Source organism: Lagopus muta, chromosome Z, assembly GCF_023343835.1.
Source record: "Lagopus muta isolate bLagMut1 chromosome Z, bLagMut1 primary, whole genome shotgun sequence".
In the NCBI taxonomy this organism is placed as follows: domain Eukaryota; kingdom Metazoa; phylum Chordata; class Aves; order Galliformes; family Phasianidae; genus Lagopus; species Lagopus muta.
The window spans coordinates 50,723,267-50,744,795 of NC_064472.1; the positions used below are offsets into that span (position 1 = coordinate 50,723,267).

Sequence of the window (21,529 nt, forward strand, 5' to 3'; positions counted from 1 at the left end):
CTTTTAGTGTAGAAACAGATGGCTAAATTTAATACCAGTTGTCTAGCAGCTAAGAAGCTAAGGCTGAAAACAAAACAAAACAAAACAAAAAAAAAACAACAAAAAAAACCCCCACAAACAACTGTTTAGTGACTTGAAAAGGGGCATGATGTTGCTAAAATAAGCAGGTTGGCATTCTCATTCAGTTTTAGCTACAGGAGGAATTAAAGATTTATTTTATGGGTGGGTTTTTTTTGTTATTTTTTCCTTCATATAAATAATTATTTAGTATATTTGTTTCTGCTTCCAGGAGAAGATCTAAAAAGTGAAAATGTTGGTCTGGAATAAAAAAATTAAAAAGCTCAAAATGTCCAGATGTCAACTGTATAATAACACTATAGTAACACTAACACATATCATAGAAGAATAGAATACTTAGAGTTGGAAAAGACTTTTAAAGGTCATCTAGTCCAAATCCTTTGCAAAGAACATGCACATGCACAGCCAGATTAGCTTGCCAGGCCTTGATCCACCTTCGCCTTGACAATCTCCAGGGATGGGGCATCAACCACATCTCCGGGCAACCTGTTTCAGTGCCTCACCACCCTCACTGTAAAAGACTTTTTCTTTGTAACTTAACTAAATCTCTCCTCTTCAAACTTGAAACTATTTCACCTTGTCCTTGGACCCCGCTAAAGAGTCTGTCCCCTTCTTTCCTATAGCTCCCCTTCAGATACTGAAAGGTCACTAGGTCACCTCAGAGTCTTCTCTTCTGCAAGTTGGACAGCCCCAGGTCTTTCAGGCTGTCCTTGTGGGAAAAGTGCTCCATCCCTGGGATAATTTTTGTGGCCCTTCTCTAGATGTGTTCCAACAGATTTATGTCTCTCCTGTATGGAGGGCTCCCCATCTGGACACAGTACTCCAGGCAAGGCCTCATCAGCACAGAGTGAGGGGCAGGATCTCCTACCTTGCCCTGTTGGCCACACTTCCTTCGATGCAGCCCAGGATTTGGTTGGCTTTTTTAGGTGGCAAGGGCATATTGGCTGGCTTATGTCCAGCTTGCCATCCACCAGTATCCCCAGGTCTTTTTTTGGCAGGGCTGCACTCAATGCTTTCATCTCCTAAGTTGTATTGGTAGTGGATGTTGTCTCAACCCAAGCGCAAGACCTTGTATTTGGTTTTGTTGAACCTCATGAGGTTCACATGGGCCCAATACTCAAGCCTGTCTAGGTCCCTGTGGATTTCATCCTGTCCCTCTGATGCTTCAACTGCATCCCACACCTTGGTGTCATCAGCAAATGTGCTGAGGGTACACTTGACTCCCCTGTCCACATCATTGATGAAGATATTAAAAAGTATCAGTCCCAGCACTGACTGCTATGCAACACCACTCATCACTGATCTCCATTCAGACACTGAGACATCGGCCACCACGTCTGAACTTGATCCTGCAACCAGTTCTTCATCCATTGAACAGTCCATCCATCTGATCCATATTTTTCCAATTTGGAGAGAAGGATATTATGGGATACCTGTGTTTATTATATTAGTTTACATTGCATTTTTTTTATTCCTGTGCAGTGTAATTAGAAGGATAAGACTAATTAGAAGGATAAGATTTACTTAGCTTGAGGAGTCTGGGATGCCTTCTTTTAATATAAAGTAAGTCAATATTTAAGCACTTTTGATAATGCAAGAGTCTAGTGTTTAATATAAAATTACTGGCTGTTAGGATACTTTAAAGTAAGTACTGTCTAGCACAGCCTGTAGTCAGCTGTTCGTAGCAGCAGAAAGAAAGAACTCAAGACTCTCCAGAGCATTTCATAGAATCTCAAAATCACAGAACAGCTTAAGTTGCCAGGGCCTCCTGAGTTTATCTGGCTGAACCCCTCTGTTAAAGCACAGACACACACCAGCTCAGGACCATACCTGAGGCAGCTTTTGAAGATCTCCGAGGGTGGAGACCCCGTAAGCTCCCTGGGCAATCTATTCCACTGGAATTCCTTTTTGGTTGACATCATGGATTTATTGCATTTTCTTTTTTGTGATGAGTTTTGGAATAACTGTTAACTAGAATCTCCATAGATTATGCTTCCACTTAACAGCTCTAGTTAGTTTTCAAAATAAAGTAGCTTCAGTAGAAGAAGTGATAAAGCTTTCACAGATCCACTACATTTTTTGAAATTTAAATAGTCATATTTTTTATTAGTCAAGAAGGCTAAGTCTGAAATTTTTGCATGTACTAGAGAACACATATTGAGTAAGATCGCATCCCCCATTCAAAATAGCAAGTACCAGAGTACTTGTTCACAGTGACCACTTGTATAAGTCTAATTCAGCACAGATATTCTGTACTGAAAATCAAGAATCTCCTTGAGAAGAGCATAATTGGAATAGACTTTGAGCATCTTTTACTAGATTGCATTAAATTCTACATAGTCTTCACAGCGTTCTAGAACAAGTTGCTAGACTTAAATGAACATATAAACATATAAACAGATAAGTGTACTCTACTACATCTACCTGGTGCAGATTGCATAGTTTTCTTAATTATGTTGGACTCTCTTGCCTAAAAAAGAACTATTCTGCTTTATGTAGAAAGTTCTTCATATGTATAGCTGACCCTTTGTTAGTTTTGTGTAATTAGATAGTGTATTGATCAAGATCTCTTATTTGAATCGATTTTCATCAGATTTAATAACTAATACACGTCTGATAACTAAGAATCATTTGATGTGTTGTTACGTGTAAAAAACAAACATACAATACGGCGCTTACAGTTGTCTATTTAGCTGAACAGGTGTCTATCAAAGTACTGATACAGTTATGATTTTAAAGAAATCACTTTGAAAGAAAGAAATGGCTTCTCTTGAAGGTGAGCTTTATGCAGAGTATTGTGTTTTCATTACAGGTCTTCCAAAGGCCGCAGTCATCAGTCACATGCAAGTTCTTAAAGGAGCTGCTGGACTCTGGGCTTTTGGTGCTACTGCAGAAGACATAATTTATATTACTCTGCCTCTTTATCACAGTGCAGCATCTCTTCTTGGTATTGGTGGATGCATTGAATTAGGTAGGATTTATTTAATTTTTGATGTACAATTAATTATTATAAACATATGTCTAAAGAAATTTGGCTTCGCTGCTTTTAGAGGAACTAAATCAATGAACATTATTTTCTGGGTAGCTTTATGGGTCTGCATTTTGAGGGCATAGGAAGGTCTTGTAATAGAGGAGGACCTCTTTTGCCAGCTGTCTTTCAACAAAGATTATGTAGTTATTTGGGTCAAAAATGTTTGTTTTTTTTTTTAATTTTTTTTATTTTTTATTTTTTATTTTGGTAAAAAGAAACTTAGAAGCATGTATTTTGGTAGTGTGTGTAGCACATAGGTGTGTGTACAGACTAAGTACTGTACACTGCAATATAATTAAAATGTTCTTTGGTGAATTTAGGAAGACCAGTGGATACAAACACAGCTAGATTAGCTGCCACTTAGAGAAAAAAACTGATTTCTTTTTCTATTGTATCCATTAAGGAGCAACGTGTGTCTTAAGAAAGAAGTTTTCAGCTAGTCAGTTCTGGAGTGACTGCAAAAAGTACAATGTGACTGTCATCCAGTACATTGGAGAACTTTGCCGCTACCTTTGCAGCCAACCGGTGGTAAGTGGCAAAGATGATGGCAATTCATCTGTAAGTAACTCGTACACTTACTGTTCTTGCACTGGTTATGTAGGAAGGAGGGAAGGAAGTAAAGCTGTATTTGGCTTTTTCCTCTGCCCTTCATCTTGCATGAGATTCCTGAAATATTTGGTGACCTGTAGACTGTAAAAAAAAAATTAACTGTTTGAACTGTGAAAATGTTAAGGTAAGAGAAAGGACTTAGAGATTAAAAATGGAGTCAGTGCCATTTAGTGAATAAATATTAGAGATGTACAAACTAACTTCAGAAAACCTGGATTACCGTTAAATACCCTTTCAGAATTTTCAAAACTTTGTTTTTTGGCATGTAAGTGTTTGAGAAGTCTAAAATTTTGCAGGCTGTGTTTCATTACTATTTTGGCTTGTTGGGTTCCTTGTATGATCCATGTGGATCGTATTTTAAAATTTTGAAGTAGTTTAGTCTGATCAGAAGACTGTCTTTTGTTCCAGTTAGAAAGCTATTTCAGACAACAGTGCAAATTTCATTAAAGTGACATTCTTCCCTCACTCTACTTAAGCCTTAACTTGAAAATACATCTTTTCCCTTGGTACTCAGCAATGTGATGTTCTTTCTGCAGGTAATTGAGTGCAGTGTGTGCTGAACCTATTGTAAATATCACACAGAGCTGACTGACTCTTGTTAATTGAATTAACTCTTGGTCTAACTATTTTATTGTATCTTCCTATATCTACAACTTGATGCTAGAGAGAGACAAAGCTTTAGGCTAAGTTAAGTGCATAAGATTTGTTGGGGTTTTTTTGGGGGGTTGGACTCGATGGTCTCTGGAGGTCCCTTCCATCCCCTACAATTCTGTGATTCTGTGATTAATTGAAGATTTATTATGGAATAATGCAGACAGAATGGATAAAGAAAATAACGTTTCATAACAAACACTTGTGTTTGTCAAAATGAATATGAAACAAGTACTCAGAGTTCAGTATTAACTAAAACTCATCTTCCTAATGATGGCAATTGCTGTTCTATTCATTTATGAGCTGCAGGCTGTCCTATTTTGTTTCAGTAATAAATGCGAAATTTTTCAATGTAAATGATTTTCTCTAGTAAAGCATTACAATAAATGCTTTTGAATAGTAAGTTGTGACCACAAGCAGCTTTTACCGAATAATAAATAAAAGCAAGTAACTGCTGGGAAGTATCTATACTAAGCATATGGAATGCTGTCCTCTTTTAGTTTAACAACATGCTTAGGAGAATGCATAAAGCAAAGTGAAAGTGTATGGAAGTTGGATGCAATGCTAATGCAAATGTTAACTGTTTGAAGATTTTTCTTCTGCATTTGTAAATAATTATAATATCATTTCAGAAATGTAATCAGAGGATTATTGGTAGTCACTGACTCAGTGTGGTGGCCAATTGCTCAGTGTCTGGATGGAGATCTTATTTCAAAGATTTTGAACAGAACTTTTGACAAGTCTTTGTGGTAGCTCCTAGACTCTTAGCTTAGCTGTCCTTGTTTGATCTATCTGCTTCTCACATCTGCATGTGCTCCTGAAGTCTTATTGCTGTAGATTTTTTTCTGAAACCCGTTCTGCATCCAGTTTGTTTAGTAACCTGCTGTACTCAATGACCATTCATCAGAAAAGAAAGTCCTTTTTCTCTAAGTAAAAGCACAACAGCCCTGCATTATGTTATGCTTACAGTGATTTCTGGGTTCCTAAATAAGTAACTGTCATGCCTTTTCTCTTCCCGACTATTTTGCTGCCCTGTTTGGTCATACAGAAAGTATAACAGCCAGTATAATAGAAATTGTAAACTTGTCTAACATATTAGCATGGCTTCTCCTATGAAAAAGGATATTCAGCACATTAATAATTTGGTTTTGCTGCTTGATATTGCGTAACATCTCTAGTTACAGTGCTCTAACAAATAACAAAATCTAACTCAGTACAGCTCCCTGTTTCATCTTTAGCAAAGGTCTTAGAAGGACTTTTCTATTAATCTATGGATATTTTTTTCCTCAGGGGTGAGAGAGGGTCAACAGAAATAATCACTTTCCGATTTAGAGTAATGATATAATGATTTAAATAATATAGTGAGGCCTAAGCTTTGGGAAAGATAGGAATGGTAACAGCATTTCTTTCATGCTTGAAATAGTTTACCAATGCACATTAGAAGTCAGTCTTCTGGATTATTTTGTCCTCTTTTTTAGTTGTCTTATGCTGTTGTACATTATGACGTGAATTATTTCATTTACAGTCCTCTGCATGAACTTAGTAAGCTCTGAGTTAGAATCCAGAGTTTACTTCTACTTGTATTCAAAGTGTGTTTCACAGTTCAATAATTATTGTTCATAAGAATTTTTAAGTATCTGTCCTATTTTATCTCCATTTGATATTGAGTCAGTGTTATCCTTTGGCATCAGTAGCATTACCTTAGGATTACCTCTGATGTATAAGATTGTGTATATAAGCTTCCAGGCTCGGTTTTGTTAAGCTGAAGCAAGCCAATCTCTACAACCAGTTTGGCCAAGGTTTTCTTTGGATAGGATTAAGTGCTGAATTGACTTTAGAAAAGATGCTTAAGGGTTTATTTTATTTAAATTCCGCTGCATTAGAACAATAGTATTTTAAAAGGGGAAGACAAGGAAGCTGACACCGCTGGGTTTAGCAAACAGTTGTCAGTTAGTTCCCTGCTGTTGATTCAAGTGATGTGAGAAAGGGTGTAAAAACAGTGCTTATTCTCTACAATTCTCTACAACACAAGATTTACTTGATATTCCATTTTATTCCCTAATATAATTAAAGTTTTCTTCAGTTTATGTTCAGTACTAGAAATTGTTCTTACTCTTATCATTAACTTGTGGAATGGAAAATTGTGAAGCTATTTGTAGGTTTTCAACATAGACATTTTAATAAATATCCAAACCAGTAATATATCACAGTTACAGACAACCATATCTCTATCTTCTATCTGAATATTCTGAATACTCTGTATCACTTCAGTTTTACAATACCAGAGGGTCAGATTTTGCAAGTTTTTGTTTTTCTAGTAACCCGTGTATTTTTAAAAATGTTTGAGCAGTTACATATGTCATAAGCAGGCAGCATTCTTAATCCAAGTTGTCATTTATTTACTAGTATTAACAGTGGCTGAAACCAGTATTTGTACAAGTTAGTAAAGCTTAATAGAGAAAATGGAATGTTTGGATGAAGAAGGTTAGAGACAGACTGAGTATTTGATGGCTTTTATTTTTTGCCTCAAGGTTACATCAACTGATCTAATAAAACATAAACTGTATATTATTACAGACTTTGCCTTGTGATTGCTTTAAACTGTCATGGATACAACAACAGCATTATTTTAAAATAGGATTTAAAAACAGGTTACAACCCTGTTCTTTTTGGCTACTGCCTTCTGTTTAAATGTACTGGCCTGTTTCTCTTGGAACCTGCCCACAGAATGACTGTGTGTCTGGTTTTTGGTTCTCACCAGTAAGGGTAAAGTTGAAAGCCTTCTGTTTTGTTCCTGTAGTTCTGTTCACCTTAGGAAGCACACAGATGAGCACTGAAGGCTAGCTGAGGTACCAGCTGCTGGTTATAGTATGGTGACTCCAGACTGGTGGAGACTTTAAGAGGTCCTGTACTTTGTTGAATTCCTTTCTTTACAGCTTGTTTCTTTAGACAGTCATCTTTTTGGTTCCACTATTGATGTCATTCAGAAAATGTTAGAATCATTTAGGGTGGGAAAGAACTTTGACTTCAGCCACCAACCTGAGTTACTCAGTCCCATTGCTAAACTTTGTCCCTTTTTGCTGCATTCACATGTCTCTTAAATATCTCGAGGGGTGGAGGCTCCACATAGTCCCTAGTCAGCCTTTTTCAGTGCTTGACAACTGTCTTCATGAAAAAAATTCTTACTGACACCCAAATTCAGCCTTCTCTGGTACCACTGGAGACCATTTCTTTGCATCCTTTCACTTTTTACCTGAGAAAAGAGACTACCATCCAACTCACTTTAGCCTTTCAGGTAAGAGAACAGTGAGGTGTCCCTGAAGCCCCCTCTTCTCCAGTCTAAACAGCCCCAGTTCCTTCAGCAATCCTCATTTGTCTTGTTTTCTGTTCTTTTCACCAGCTTTGTTGCTCTTCTCTGAAGATTTGACAGAAACTCAGTGTCCTTTGTATCCAGGGCTCCAAAGCCAAATACAGTATTTGGACTGTAGTCTTATCAGTAGAAGGGGACAATCATTTTCTTAGTTCTCCTGACCATGACATTTCTGATATCATGATACCAAAGGCTAGAAATCACATTCACGGTTTTACAAAGGGAAGCTCCATATTTACAGTGTACTTCAGAGATTCTGTAGATGTTTTAATGCTCTGAATTGACTTTGGGAAGTTTTATGAATCTTATTTTGACGTGTGGACTCCTGGGGCTTTCACAAAAAAGACAATGATCTAATCTGTATTACTGTGTGAAACACAGACAGGAGTGACTTTTCTTCCTGGTTAGATATTTTCTGAGGAAATAAAAGTACAGCTAAAGAAAACATTTCCTTTAGAAGAGCTAAAGAAATAAAACTCCAATTTAAACTTCATAGATCATGGTGGCCAGCCTTTTGGCTTGCCCGGGCCATCAAGTGAAGAGGAATATGTACATGTAACAAAACTTTTAGAAAATATATTTTTATTAAAACATCAAAGAAGGCAACAAACCCATAAAACTAGTTGGATATTTGACCTTGTTTTTTTGTAATTAATGTGTCGATGTCTGGATTGCTGAGAACTCTTGGTGAGTTCCCAAGGTGTTTGTCAGAGATTTTTGATCTAATTGTACTCCCTGTGTTTCATCCTAGAAAATAACTGTACACAAATGTATGTACTGCCAAAAAGTGATGACATGAATAAGGCATGAAGCAAGGCAAATTTTTCTCCAGTAAAATAGGCCTTAGTAAAGGAAAAGTGAAGAAGCATGATCAAGTTTTATTTGAGTTGAATATCTGGTTGCAACTGTGTGCAGTCCATTTGAAAATCTGCAGGTGGTGTTTATATGTTGACTGAAAATGGAGTTGCAAAAATACAAAAAAAAAGGTAATTTTTTATGCAATCTTGAAACCGATTCTCAAATTGCCCTACGTGATTGGAACAGCAGAAAAAATTATCAAATATGAGTTGAAAAACTAATTAAAAACATACTGTGAATTATTTTCTACTTTTTGAGAGCTTTTGAGGTAGTGAAAAGTACAAAGTTTGTCAGCACTACAGTAGAATTCTGGATATTTCTTCCACAGTAAACATGTAAATTTATTAATTTATTTTACAAAATAACATAAGCTGGAGCTTATTAGGTAAATAAGAGAAACTGTGTATCTGCTTAATAACAAAAAATTCATGTCTTCACAAGCAGAAAGTACTTTGAATGGCATTTCATCAACTAATTACATAGAGTTATGAGGCTGGGTGGGATGGGATTTCAAGGAGTGACCTAGTGCACACCTTTGCTGGGAGATAAACTCTGTGACCTCTAACAGCTGAATGAGCTGCAGCTAATCAGCCAGATACAGTGCCACAGCTGGTAATGCAGTAACTGCACGCATGTTCTGCTGCAACGGTAGAATACCTAATGCCCTGACAGCCCAGAAAGCCACCTGTATCCTGGGCTGCATCAAAAGAAATGTGGCCAGTAGGTTGAGGAAGGTGAGCCTGCCCTCTGCTTTGAACTGTCCTATGAAGACAGACTGAGAGCTTGGGCTTCTCATCCTGAAGGAGAAAAGGCCCCTGGAAGACCTGAGAGTGGTTTTTCGGTATATAAGGGGGGACTAGAAAGAAGGGGACAGACTCTATCAGGGTCTGTTACAGCAGGATAAGGGGAAATGCTTTCAAACTAAAAGATGGGAGATTTAGATGGGATATAAAACAAAAAAGATTTATACGATAAGGGTACTGAAACACTGTAACAGGTTGCCCAGAAGAGATGGTGGTTGCCCCATTCCTGGAGACATTCAAGGTCAGACTGGATGGGGCACTGAGCTGTAGTTGTCTCTGTCCCTAAACTACTGTTAAAAACCACATATTAATGTTGCAAATTTACAATCAATTGGGGCTGCATTGCTAGCTGTGCAGGGCCACATGCAGCCTGTGGGCCACATGTTGGACATACCTTTACTGAATATCAACATATTAATTAATGAAAGCATGAGACTGAGCTGAACTAAATAGCAGACAGCAAATTCCTGAAGCAAACGCATGTATCCTCTTCCTAGAATTCCTTCTGGCGCCTCTGTTCAAAAGCTGTATTTTATAGTTGTGGTTATGTATGTTACTAAAAAATCCCATAGCAGTTTATAATGAGGTATTACTGTGAAGTGAATGTAAGCATATATCTTGAAGAATTTAGTACGTACGTAAGTCCAATGGCAGTAGAATAACTCTCATTTGATCGTCTCTTTTTAACAGGGCTAATGGTTCAACAGACACCCAGTGAATGTACATTCTGCAAGTCCTAGTGTTCTATCTATATTATATATTTAACAGATTTTTTCATTTCCTAGGCCCTATACTGCATACAGTTTAATTGAGCACATAGTACAGGAAACATTTTAGGCTGCCTTTGCTTATCTCCACTTTAGCTGTACAAACGATAAAAGTAGGACAATGAACCTTTCTTCTTGGATTTTTCTAATGCATTTGCTAGGTATGCTTTTATATAGCTGCAGTCATGAGTCCTTCCCACACTCAACTAATAAGCTGTTGATGGCCCTTTAAAGTTCTTTTTTTAATCAGCAACTTAGTTATGTAAACAGTTGACATAGTTTATAAAGAACACTTGAGGAAAAGACTGGCAGATGAAGAATCCTAGCTATGTGATATTTAATATAACAAGGCAGATCTTGACTTGTCAGTTAATCGCTGTACAAATGAAACAAGCAGTCAAAATGGAGAAACAGTTTGTAAAGAAGTTCATTTAAAATGTATGCAACTATTTTGTATATGGTTCAAAGATCTTGACTGAATGCACCAAAGGAAATTTTGGATGTAAGGTAAAAACAATGATATCTTGGTAGTGCTTCAGAAAAGCATTAAAATATTTTCACCTTTACTTTAGAAATAAATGAGTATGGGTTGTTTCAGAATTACTCAATCAAATCACAGTGCAAGAAGATAAATAACTTCAAAACTTGAGAAAGTGTTCTAACATTCTGATATTCTAAAATTATATCACAAATACTATTTTTGCAATAACCCATCAAGAACTATTAGTCACATTCAGAAACACAAAGCATGATGAAATTATCATAGGACACGTACTATTGGAACTGATCTGTGACAGCTAGCCAGGGCAAGGCTCTTGCTAAATGAGTTGAGGAAATTTAGTTTTTAGTGTAGGAACTGCTAAGTAGGTATTCCCTTTCTGCATCAGAATCACAGAATCAGTGAATGTTAGGGATTGTAAGGTATCTTGGAAGATCATCTAGTCCAATCCCCATACTGAAGCAGGAAGATGCATGCAATTACTGCCTACCAGCTGTGGCACTGTATCTGACTGACTAGCTGCAGCTTGTTCAGTTGTTTGTGATTGCAGAGTTTATCTCCCTGCAAAGATGTGCACTAGGTGACTCCTTGAAATCCTTCCTAATCTTATACCTCTGTGTCCTATAGTAATGTGAAGCTAGTTGATGAAATGCCATTCAAATGTGGTAGAAATTCAAAATACACAATTATTTAGTGCCATAGTTTGTTCCTGCATATTTATTCAGATTTCCATTTGTATAGAATACCCTAATTGTGCATCATTTAACTATGTTTCTAGAATATCTTGGAACTGTCATTCCTTTTCCTTCCTTCCTTCCTTCCTTATTTTTTTTTTTTACTTACTGTATTTTATTTACTGCTTGAATATTCTGCTATGGTGCCTATGGAATATATGTGTGCCTGCAATATGTACAGTTTGGCCAAAAGCTGGACAGTAAATGAATATTTATAGATTTAATCATGAAGTAAGTGTTATAATGGCTACATCTATTTTCTTTACTGTTCATGTACTTATAGTTTCCAGTCCTGTAGGTGATGGACCGCTAAAGCATAGGCTAGTTTTAATCCTTTTTTTCCCCCAGAAAGACCTGCAGAACCTGTTGGGAATCTTTCATCAACAGATAGTTGTAACTGTGATGGTCTTCCTAAATCAAAAATATTGCAGATGCATGAATGCAGTCTAGTAGAAAATTTATCTTCCTGTGAATGTTAATTGAATTATTATTCCTTATTTTAAGAAAGCTTGATTTCTACAGTGAGTTGTAGGTGACTCAAGACACCTTCTCCGTGTTTTTGTGTAAGAGAATACTTCCTAAAATAAGTTGCAAGCACAATATAGGGCTGACCAGGACCTGAAGGAATGGCATGAAGCTGTGTCGGCGCGGCGAGAGGGGCTAGGTTGTGTGTTAGGAAAAGGCACTGGAACAGGCTCCCAGTGCAACCAAACTGGCTGCAGTCCTAGAATCATTTGGACAATGCTTCCAGATGTAGAGTAGAATGTTGAATGTTCTTTTGAGGAGGCAGAAGTTGGACTCGATGGTCCTTTTGGGTCTCTTCCAACTTGGGAAATTCAGTGATCCTTTTTTTATGTTTCTTGTACTGCAGTGATAGAAACTGGCCAAATTAACACGAAGAACTCAAGGAATTGAAATAGCTGTGCTTGCAAATTATGATGTACTTGTCCTTTTGAAAAAAATATAAGCAGTGTATGTTATTTTCTCCCTCATCCTAGCCTGTCTTTTCAGCAAAATGTCAACATGCTTTTATTAATCTGAAATGTAAATACAGACTCTAATTCACCTTTTTTATTAATGTGGCTTTAGAAGATTAGGATTTTCCCAAACTGATGAATGACCCACTAAATTAGTGTGTATAAATACATACTTATTTGAATTTTCTGTTCATTCTGGATGAACATAATCTATTGTGTGATTTTTCATATTCTTTGAAGAGGCAGTACATTGAATAATTTGGTGCTGCTAGTGAGGGGTAACTGCAGTTTGGTTAATCATAAATTAATTTCAGATAGCACTGAAACTCTAAGGAAAATATCTCATTTTGAAAAGCTTTAAGTTAAGGTGACTGGAATGTTCCAAAGATGGCAGATGATATTATGGGGGAAATAAAAAGCTTTCTAGACTGTGTTCGAAGTAAAACTAAAACACTTTCTTTAAAACAAGAAAAATAATAAAATTATTATATATAATTACATATAATTTTATATATATATACATAATATATATAGGTTATATATATAGGTATACATAATATATAAAGGTTAATACAGTCAACAATATATAATATATATATATATATTTCCTTGACAGTATTAACCTTTGTTGACCTTTGAATGTGGAACTTACTTTATTACTTCAGATATACGAAGATCTATACAACTGCTTTGTGGTACTGCATACAAAGTAGAAAAAACAAATTACAAATTACAAAATTAGGCCTGTTTTAGACAATTTATTACAGGTCACGTTCATGGATGGTTTTGTTGTGCTGTGTTATACAACACTTGGTAATGATTTCGCAGAAAGTAGGTGAAATTTGTGTATATGCAATCAGAAATTACTTTTTATCAAGTCATAAAGGTAGAAGAGAGGTGGAAGGGGAGAAAGAAGAAATGGAAGAATTGAGTTGATGTTTAAAAACCCAAAGAATAGTAACTGGAGGAGGCTTGTGAGTGATGTAGTTTTGGGGTAGTATAGCAGAATAATATCTTTGACTGTAATCTGCCAAGAGCTGTCTGCATTTAGTGAAATGTATTAATTCCTCCCTGAAGTGCTGAAGAAAGTCTCTGAAACGGGATGATGAATTTTCCAAGTTACTGATTTTGAGGGGACAGAGAAAAACTTGATTTGTTTTCAGGATTTAGGTGGTGAACTTGAAATGTTACTGTGCGTCAGTTTTTGTGACAGAAATGAGAATTTACTACTTTTGTGAAAAACTACTCGAATTGCAGTCATCAATGAGCTTCTGAGAAAGTCTTGTCTATATACTCAGTAGAAACTTTCCTGTTTTCAACATGCAGAATACATAGAGTCAGCTGACCAGATCTCTTCCCAGTAATGTTTTGTTCTATTTTTTATTTTTGCTTTTATGCCAGAGTAAAGGTGCTAAAATGGATTTTCATTCTGAAGACTTACCTAATTTATCCTGGACTAGAGCTGGGAGGACAGACTGGAATAGAAAAGAAAATAGGGACATATACGTGTGTACACACATATTTATAGATATATGCATATAAAGGAAAGAGAATATGTGTGCATGTATGTTTATATATGTATATAGATTGCATCCATACGCATAAGTATACATATACAGAGATACATACAGATGGTGTTGGGATACTGCAGTGATACAGAATTCTAAAGATATATGGTAACAGAATGGTACCTGTATTTATTTTGTATTGTCTCATTTGTGTGGTATTCTGTATTGCCACTTGCACTGATTAAAAAAGGAGTCCTGTTTTAAAATAGGTGAAATAAAAACAACCCACATTTTGGGTCTTTTGCTTTCTGGCATTTCAGCTTAAATCTGACTGCATTTTAAGTGTTCCATGCAGTCATACGGTTTGGGAAAGTATTTATAAAATTAGTCTCACTGAGCTGGCTGAACACATACTATACTGCTTCTTGTAATAAAACATGAGAGTTGACAACAGTAAAGATTCAAGATCACTATGTATATAGCCTATATTGATATAGCAAGTAATGTTGAACAAAACCTTGCAAGTCTTAATATTAAAAAAATATGGAAAATGACTCATACGTAGTGTGTGGGAAGAAACAGGTATTACAAGTGTATGGGATCTGATTGTTTCTTTTAATTGGTCTGAAAACACAAGAAAGTTACTATTAATCTCTGCTAACTTTAATTACTTACCAGAAACAATGCCTGCCTATAATTTTCCCAGTTTTCTAATTTTGCTCTGCTTGAAGACAGATGGAGACAATATGTAATCACTTATATAAATTAGTGTAGCTGTTATGAAGGCAATCATTTACATGTTCAACAAGACAAAAAAAAATTTATTGTTTTTTGAGTTTTCTAACTTGTAGCTACAGGTTAGTTATGCCAGCTTTCTTTACATATGTGCAACAATCAGATGTAGTTATCAAAATATTCTGGTTTAATTTAATTTTTTTTTTTTAATTTACAGAAAGATGGAGAGAAAAATCACAAAGTCAGACTAGCAGTTGGAAATGGAGTAAGAAATGATGTATGGAGAGAATTCTTAGACAGATTTGGTGCTATTAAGATCTGTGAGTTTTATGGCGCCACTGAAGGAAACATTTGTTTCATGAACCACACAGGAAAAATTGGATCTGTTGGACGCACCAATTTCTTTTATAAGGTGACTACTTACATTATACTTTGTAAAATGGAGTGCTGAAAGTCAGTGTATTTATCGGTTTGACCACAGGACATGGGACTTGAGGTATAAGGTAAACATTCTTTGTTATTGCAAGATTAATTGGCAGTCTGTAAAATCTTGGCTGTCGAAGTATCACTGATCATGCTTAGCACTCAACCCAGTTACGTTTTTAGCAGTAACACTGGAAGTTTTAGAGTCCACAGAACTCATGAATGCCTTGCCATTCTTAGGAGAATTTTTAGTAGATTCTGGATATAAGGATCAGGTCTCTACTACATTAAAGGCAAAAAAGTTAGATTTCTTTTAGTACTTATGAACATAGCATCTGTGAAGTAAACACAAAGAGTATATTTATATTATATAATACTCTGTGGATATTTGGCATAAATGAGAATTGGTAAATAATAAAGTAATGCATAAATAACTTGAAGAGATATTTTATACCTGCATATAATTATATATAACTCAAACTGTACTTCATGTAATTTGCTTCTTTATTCTGAAATTTCAAAGAATATATATTCCATATATATAAATATTATGTAAATACACAGAAAGTACCAGTTACAGTAATATAAAAATTCCATGCCTGCTGTCTACCATGTCTTCTGTATTTATTTTGTTCTAGATTACTTAACATAGAAATTTTTTTTGTCCAGTACTTATGGCATCTTTTGTATTTGCAAGTCCATCTCTTGCATTTCTGTAGTTTTGGCAAAGTCATATCTCTTGAGAAACAGTAGATGTTATTTGTATCATACAGACTGTCTTCTTGATGTATAAAAGTAAATGAAGAATTATGAAAAGGGTCAGTTTACAACTTGTACGTTCTTACACATACCTTAAAGTATTTCACCAAGAAATTCATGGGTTTCACCCTTTGGATCCTATTAATACTATTTTTGAAATGATTGCAGAGGTCAGTAAATAATATGGGTCTCCAGCTTTAGATATTAACATGAAAGATTACTTAGTGCAGCTTTCTAGCAGGGAGACTAGATATTTAATATTATATTGCTATTTATACAAATTTGTACTTCTGAAATAACAAGATTATACACATCGCCTAGAATTTGCAGAAGTAACAAATTCTGTGTATCCAAATCCTCATATTTTAAGTGATTTTTGTGCTTGTGAAGAAAGCTGATAGGAAAATGTCAAGTCCAATCTGTTTTCACAGAGAAATAATAACACTTTTTGGAAACCTATCTGTGTGAGGTGGCTTAAGATGAAGACAAATGGGTTTGTTTACAGCTTATATGTTCAAGGGTCCACAGTTTCAGTACAGCATCACATAGACTACCTCACAGTTCAAGGTGTAGACTGTATCTTTGTTTCAGGGATAGGAGCCCATCAGCTGGTGTGTCATTAGACCTTGCAGGGAGAAACCAGGAAACACTAAAAGAGAGACGGCAGGAGCTGCTGAGTTTCTCAGGAGCCGCTGAGAGCTCAGGAACTAAATCAGACTTTGCTGATTTTCTGTGTTGTGTATTACTGATAGTCTGTAGTATACACAGTGGACATCAAGTGCTAATAGGTATCTTTAGAAAGATACAGGTCACTACAGGGAATCAGGGATCTGGAATGTAAGGAGCAGCAGCTGAATTAGGAACCTTAGAGTTACATTTTTTTTTCAGAGGACACTAAACCATGTGTTGTGATTACTCGTAAACCTATTTAAAAAAAAAAATTTCTTACAAAATTTTACAGTTGTTCAAAACCTCAGTAAATTTGTTCTCAGAATTTTAGAGCTCTTGACAATTTAGTCAGAAGTCAATCTCCTGGAAATACCGTATGTAGGTTTCATCATAGAGAAGATCAGACTTGAAATTACCTAACTATTGACTTCATTTTCTGTATTTTTAATCAACTAGTGTGTTTGGTTGTTTTTTGTTTGTTGTTTTTTTGCATATGTTAGTAGTAGCACTTCATATATTAATAAAATTTGCCTTTTGATTTCCAAAAGGAAGATTAGTATTTTGGACTTTTTTTTTTTTTTTTTTTTTGCACATGAAGCATGCTACTTGTTCCTCTTTAAGGATCACTCTTAAAATTTAAGACAATTGCTGCGTATTAAGCGAAAAATACCTTTTGAAACTGCAATTAAAAATAAATAAATGCAATACTTGATTCCTAGATACCTTTACATTACTCTGTGCACTGCTCCAAGTTAGAACTGGTGTAGTCTATAGAAACATCAACATAATCTGCTAAGATAATTAGGGATTGTTTGCTTACTTACTCAGTATGTATATGGAAAGATAATAAGAGATTTTTTGAATTATAAAAAGCCATTCATTACATTTGGCTTGACCTGACATCGGAGTACATTCTATCTTTTCCAATACTCTCTTTTCTCTAAAAGTAAGTCCATAGTAAGTCTTCAGTTATTTCTGTAGCTTCTGTTGTATGTAACTAAAGCACACTGTTGTCACAGGCTCAGTTTTTAGCTATTACTGTTCTCCATGGGATCTGAGGTACACTGGCTGCCAGTTCTTCCACCAGTGTATATTAATTTGGCATTCCGTATCTGTAGAGTTTGAGAAGACTTAAGGATGTTGCTGAAAACCAGATTCAATGCGGAGAAAACCTCACCTCAGTTATGTGGACATGGTATGTTTAGCTAGATTGTTGGGTAACTTATATGACCCATTACATGGTAACAGATCAGCCAAGATTATCTTCCAAATTGAGAAGTTCTCAAAGGCTTCTCCAAAGCAGCATCAGGCATCATTTCATAACCAGTGTGCTTTGATCCAGAGCATTTGTAGTTACATAATGTACCCAATCTCTATCAAAGAATTTCTGCTAGCAGAACAAAATGACACATGACCCTTTTTTTTTTTTTTTCAGTATAATAATTAGATGTGTCAAATTATCAGTTTTCTAATACATTAACTGCTGGGGCTTTGCTCTTGTTTCCTATGCAGTCTTTCTGGAACAGCTTCTTCAGTCTTCTTTGTGACACTCACTAGTTAGCGGGAGCAGCTAGTTCACCCCTATGCTGAAGCAGAGCAGTGTTGATATGAGCAAAGTTTCATGTATAGTGCAGTTGTAGAAAAGCCAAGGAGATGCAGAGAGAGAGACACAATGATGAAAACAGCATAAGATATATAAATTTTCATACTTAAATTCTTAAGTTTGTTTATTTCTGTATATGTTTTTGATTACTTTGCAATCAAGTATTGTGACACAAACTCATTCTATATTGTAATGACATAAGTTAGTACTCACTTATTTCAGGCCTTTGTTGTTTTTAAATATGTCTTACAGGTTTCACATTGTTAGACAACACATTCTGAAGTGTAGCTGTTACTTTTGTTTTTCTTATTTTGCATGACATTTATTAAATATCTACCGACACGCAAGGGAGAGCAGCTTTATTTCTGGCTCTCTGACTCTTGAGCGGTCTGAAGTTGGAAAGGGAGATTGCCTCCTACTGGAAAGCAAAGAATAGTGCAAGGAAAACCCACCTATCTGGTTACTAAATTATCTTGTTTCCGCAAATAAATAGTACAACAACATTTGAAATCTTATTTTGACGTGGGATGATATGAAGAAATACCCTTAAACAAGTATTCTGGGAATTTCGAATACAACTATTTACCTGGGAATAGAAAGAAGTTTGAAAAAGGGGAAAAGAGATTTGTGTGATTATGTGATAGATTAAAGTAAGAAATGTACACTTTGCACTGGCATGGAGATGAACTAAATACAGTATAAAAGTCCATGCATACACATATCAAACGTGTAGCTGGAATAATGACAGGTGGATTCCAGGTATAATATTTTTAATGGAGAAAAACTAAATAGACATTTTATTTCTGTTGTACCCAACGACAACATGGCAGTTTCTGAAGGTGAAATGCAAAGGATACAGCTATAAAAGACAAACTGAGCACTCCAAGTGAGGAAAGTAAGTCTTCTGTCAGTACCTGACAAGTGGTGGTTGTGATTGGAAGTCGTATTGATAAATATTGGGGTTCTATACATTTATTTTCCTAAATAATTTTGAAGACACAAATTAATGCATAAAAACAGGTGAATGGCATTGCAATTGCCAGATATCTAAGAAGTCATTGTGTATGAAATGCTAACTTAAGGCAATGCTCTTGTTTCCACTTGGTTATTTTCACACTATACTCTTTATATGAGGGATTACTTGAAAGTGTTACACAGTATATAAATAAATCCCTAAATATGGATATTCATAATGTAAACACAGACTCAGTGAACAGAATAGTGGAAAACTCTGGCTAGCATTTTAGATGATTGGAATTTTGATACCATCTTGAAATTTTTTGCAGAGAAGATAGTGTATAGATGATTATACAAGCAATAAATGACTGAAGTTTACACTTGATATACATCTCTATGTAGCTAATGTTTCTGATTGATGCTATTATGACATTAAAAGTTTTAATGTATTATGACATGTGTATACATAGAAATTGGTTATGGGAAAAAGCTGTACTTTCAGTATCTATCAAATATGTATGTAAATCTATATCTTGTCCTGAAATATATTTTATGTGACAGCAGAGGATATGCAATGGGAATGGAACTGATGAAATCCAGTGAAGCTTATAATAAAACCTAAAAATAATCCATGACAACCCTGAAAGATTATTCCAATTTCATTTATAAATGTATTTTAAGGACTTACTGTATGATTCTAAATTTCTTACTCAAAATTGTTTGGATGATAATCATCTGTAAGTTGAGATACACTTAAGTCATATTTATTGGAAAAGAGCAGTTGATAACAAATCAGAAATTGTTTCAACTGTTAAAGCATCTTATGTGAAACAGCAGTGCTGAATTAGTATTATGATTTTTTCCACATAGCTATAGAACAATATGGCAGAAGAGATCACTCCTAGTTTAAAAACAAAGCCATGTTTAACCATGCCTTAACATCCTGGAAAACTTTATTCACAGGCAAAAGTTTGACATCTGTTCCTGGAATTTCACTGACCAGTGGATGGGAAAGACAGAATAGCTAAAAAAAGTATTGCTTCTGCTTTCACTTATCAAGTATTGTAATGAGTTTTTGGTGCGTTCTTTTTTTCATTGACTGCAGATTGAAACGGTGGGAATTTCAAAACTATTTTCAAAAAAAGTGGCACAGTAAGAGACACTGATGTTGCAGTTTAAATCATCTTATGTTTCAGTGAGATCAGTGTTGATTTTTGGTTGATCCATTTGCATAGTGTTCTGGAGAATAAAATACAGATTAAAATCATGAGTGCTGCAGTATTCTGTGAAAATAATATTGTAGTGCTTCAGTGGTTCAGGCTGTTTTCCAGTAAATTTTAAATGAGATAAAAGAAAAGTAGGCCAGTGACCAGACTAAATGCTTTGCTTTGGTGCCTTCATTTTCTACTATTTAATATGAAAAGAAAGTTTAATGCACAGAGACAGCGGTTTGAGTAGAAAATATTTTGGCTTATACTTTCATTTTGAGTATCTAATGTCTAATATGTGCTGTTTTCTCTTTTCAATTGTGTATTCGCATGATTTATTTCAACAATCTAACTGAAATAGGTGTAGTTAATACTCCAGAGTTGGAAGTAGTAGAAGATGTATCCAGTAGCATAAATAGTAAATCTCAGTGGTCATTTAGATGACCTCAAGTACTAACTAGCTTCTGAGCAGTTAAAACAACATAAAATAATGCATCAAACAGTCTAATACAGATACTGACATATATTTTGATCTCTGAAGGAGCAAATACATGAAAATGAACATGAGCAGGGCCTGCTGCTGTTCTAATTAAGCACAAATATCAGAATAACATATCACACTATTTCATTCTTATTCACATTATTCAGCGCATTTGTTTTGTCTTATGAAACCTATTGAACTAGTAAATATCAATGCAAAAAAGAAGTGAAACAGTACAGCAATTTAATGTACTGCATGTATTTGCAGAAATGCAGAGAAAAGACTCCAAGAGAAATATCTTCTACTTAAGAAGAATACCACCCATTCTACTTATCAAGAATAAAGTGGTTATCTTGAAATTAAGTTAAATTGTGTAGCATTTATCAAATTCAAGAATTTAAGAGCTACAGTAAAGTATTAGATTAAAAAAAATCCCCTTGGCTTTATTGAAAAAGTGTCTGATTTCTGGATCATGACTTGATTTTGCACACTATAACCTCGTTCTTTTGATCAGCAGTTAAAAATGTGCATTCCCTGTTGTTTTAGACACCAGAATACCCCAAGAAGCCATTTTATATCAGCTAAAGATGACAGTTCAAATTTAATGTATGCTTCTACTACTCTGATCCTTGTACTACTGATATGTGGGTCCCACAATTCATTTATAAGAAAATGAACAATACAATTCTGTATCTTCACCAAGGGATTTTGAAAGTTACACGATCACAAAAATGTTTGTGTGTCAGTTATCTCCAGGAAACTGTGTAAGTTTACAGACAGAATATTTTCAGTTTCAGATGAAACTGTTC

General features: G+C 35.3%; 1 protein-coding gene across 1 annotated transcript in view; it reads left to right on the top strand.

Annotated features, from left to right (window-relative positions):
• Window positions 1-21,529, top strand: part of SLC27A6 (solute carrier family 27 member 6) — a 39,684-nt gene that overhangs the window by 10,036 nt on the left and 8,119 nt on the right. Inside the window, exons 3-5 of the mRNA XM_048931932.1 lie at window positions 2,891-3,049; window positions 3,513-3,637; window positions 14,838-15,032. Coding sequence (XP_048787889.1) covers window positions 2,891-3,049; window positions 3,513-3,637; window positions 14,838-15,032 — 479 coding nt within the window. The remainder of the gene's footprint in view (window positions 1-2,890; window positions 3,050-3,512; window positions 3,638-14,837; window positions 15,033-21,529) is intronic.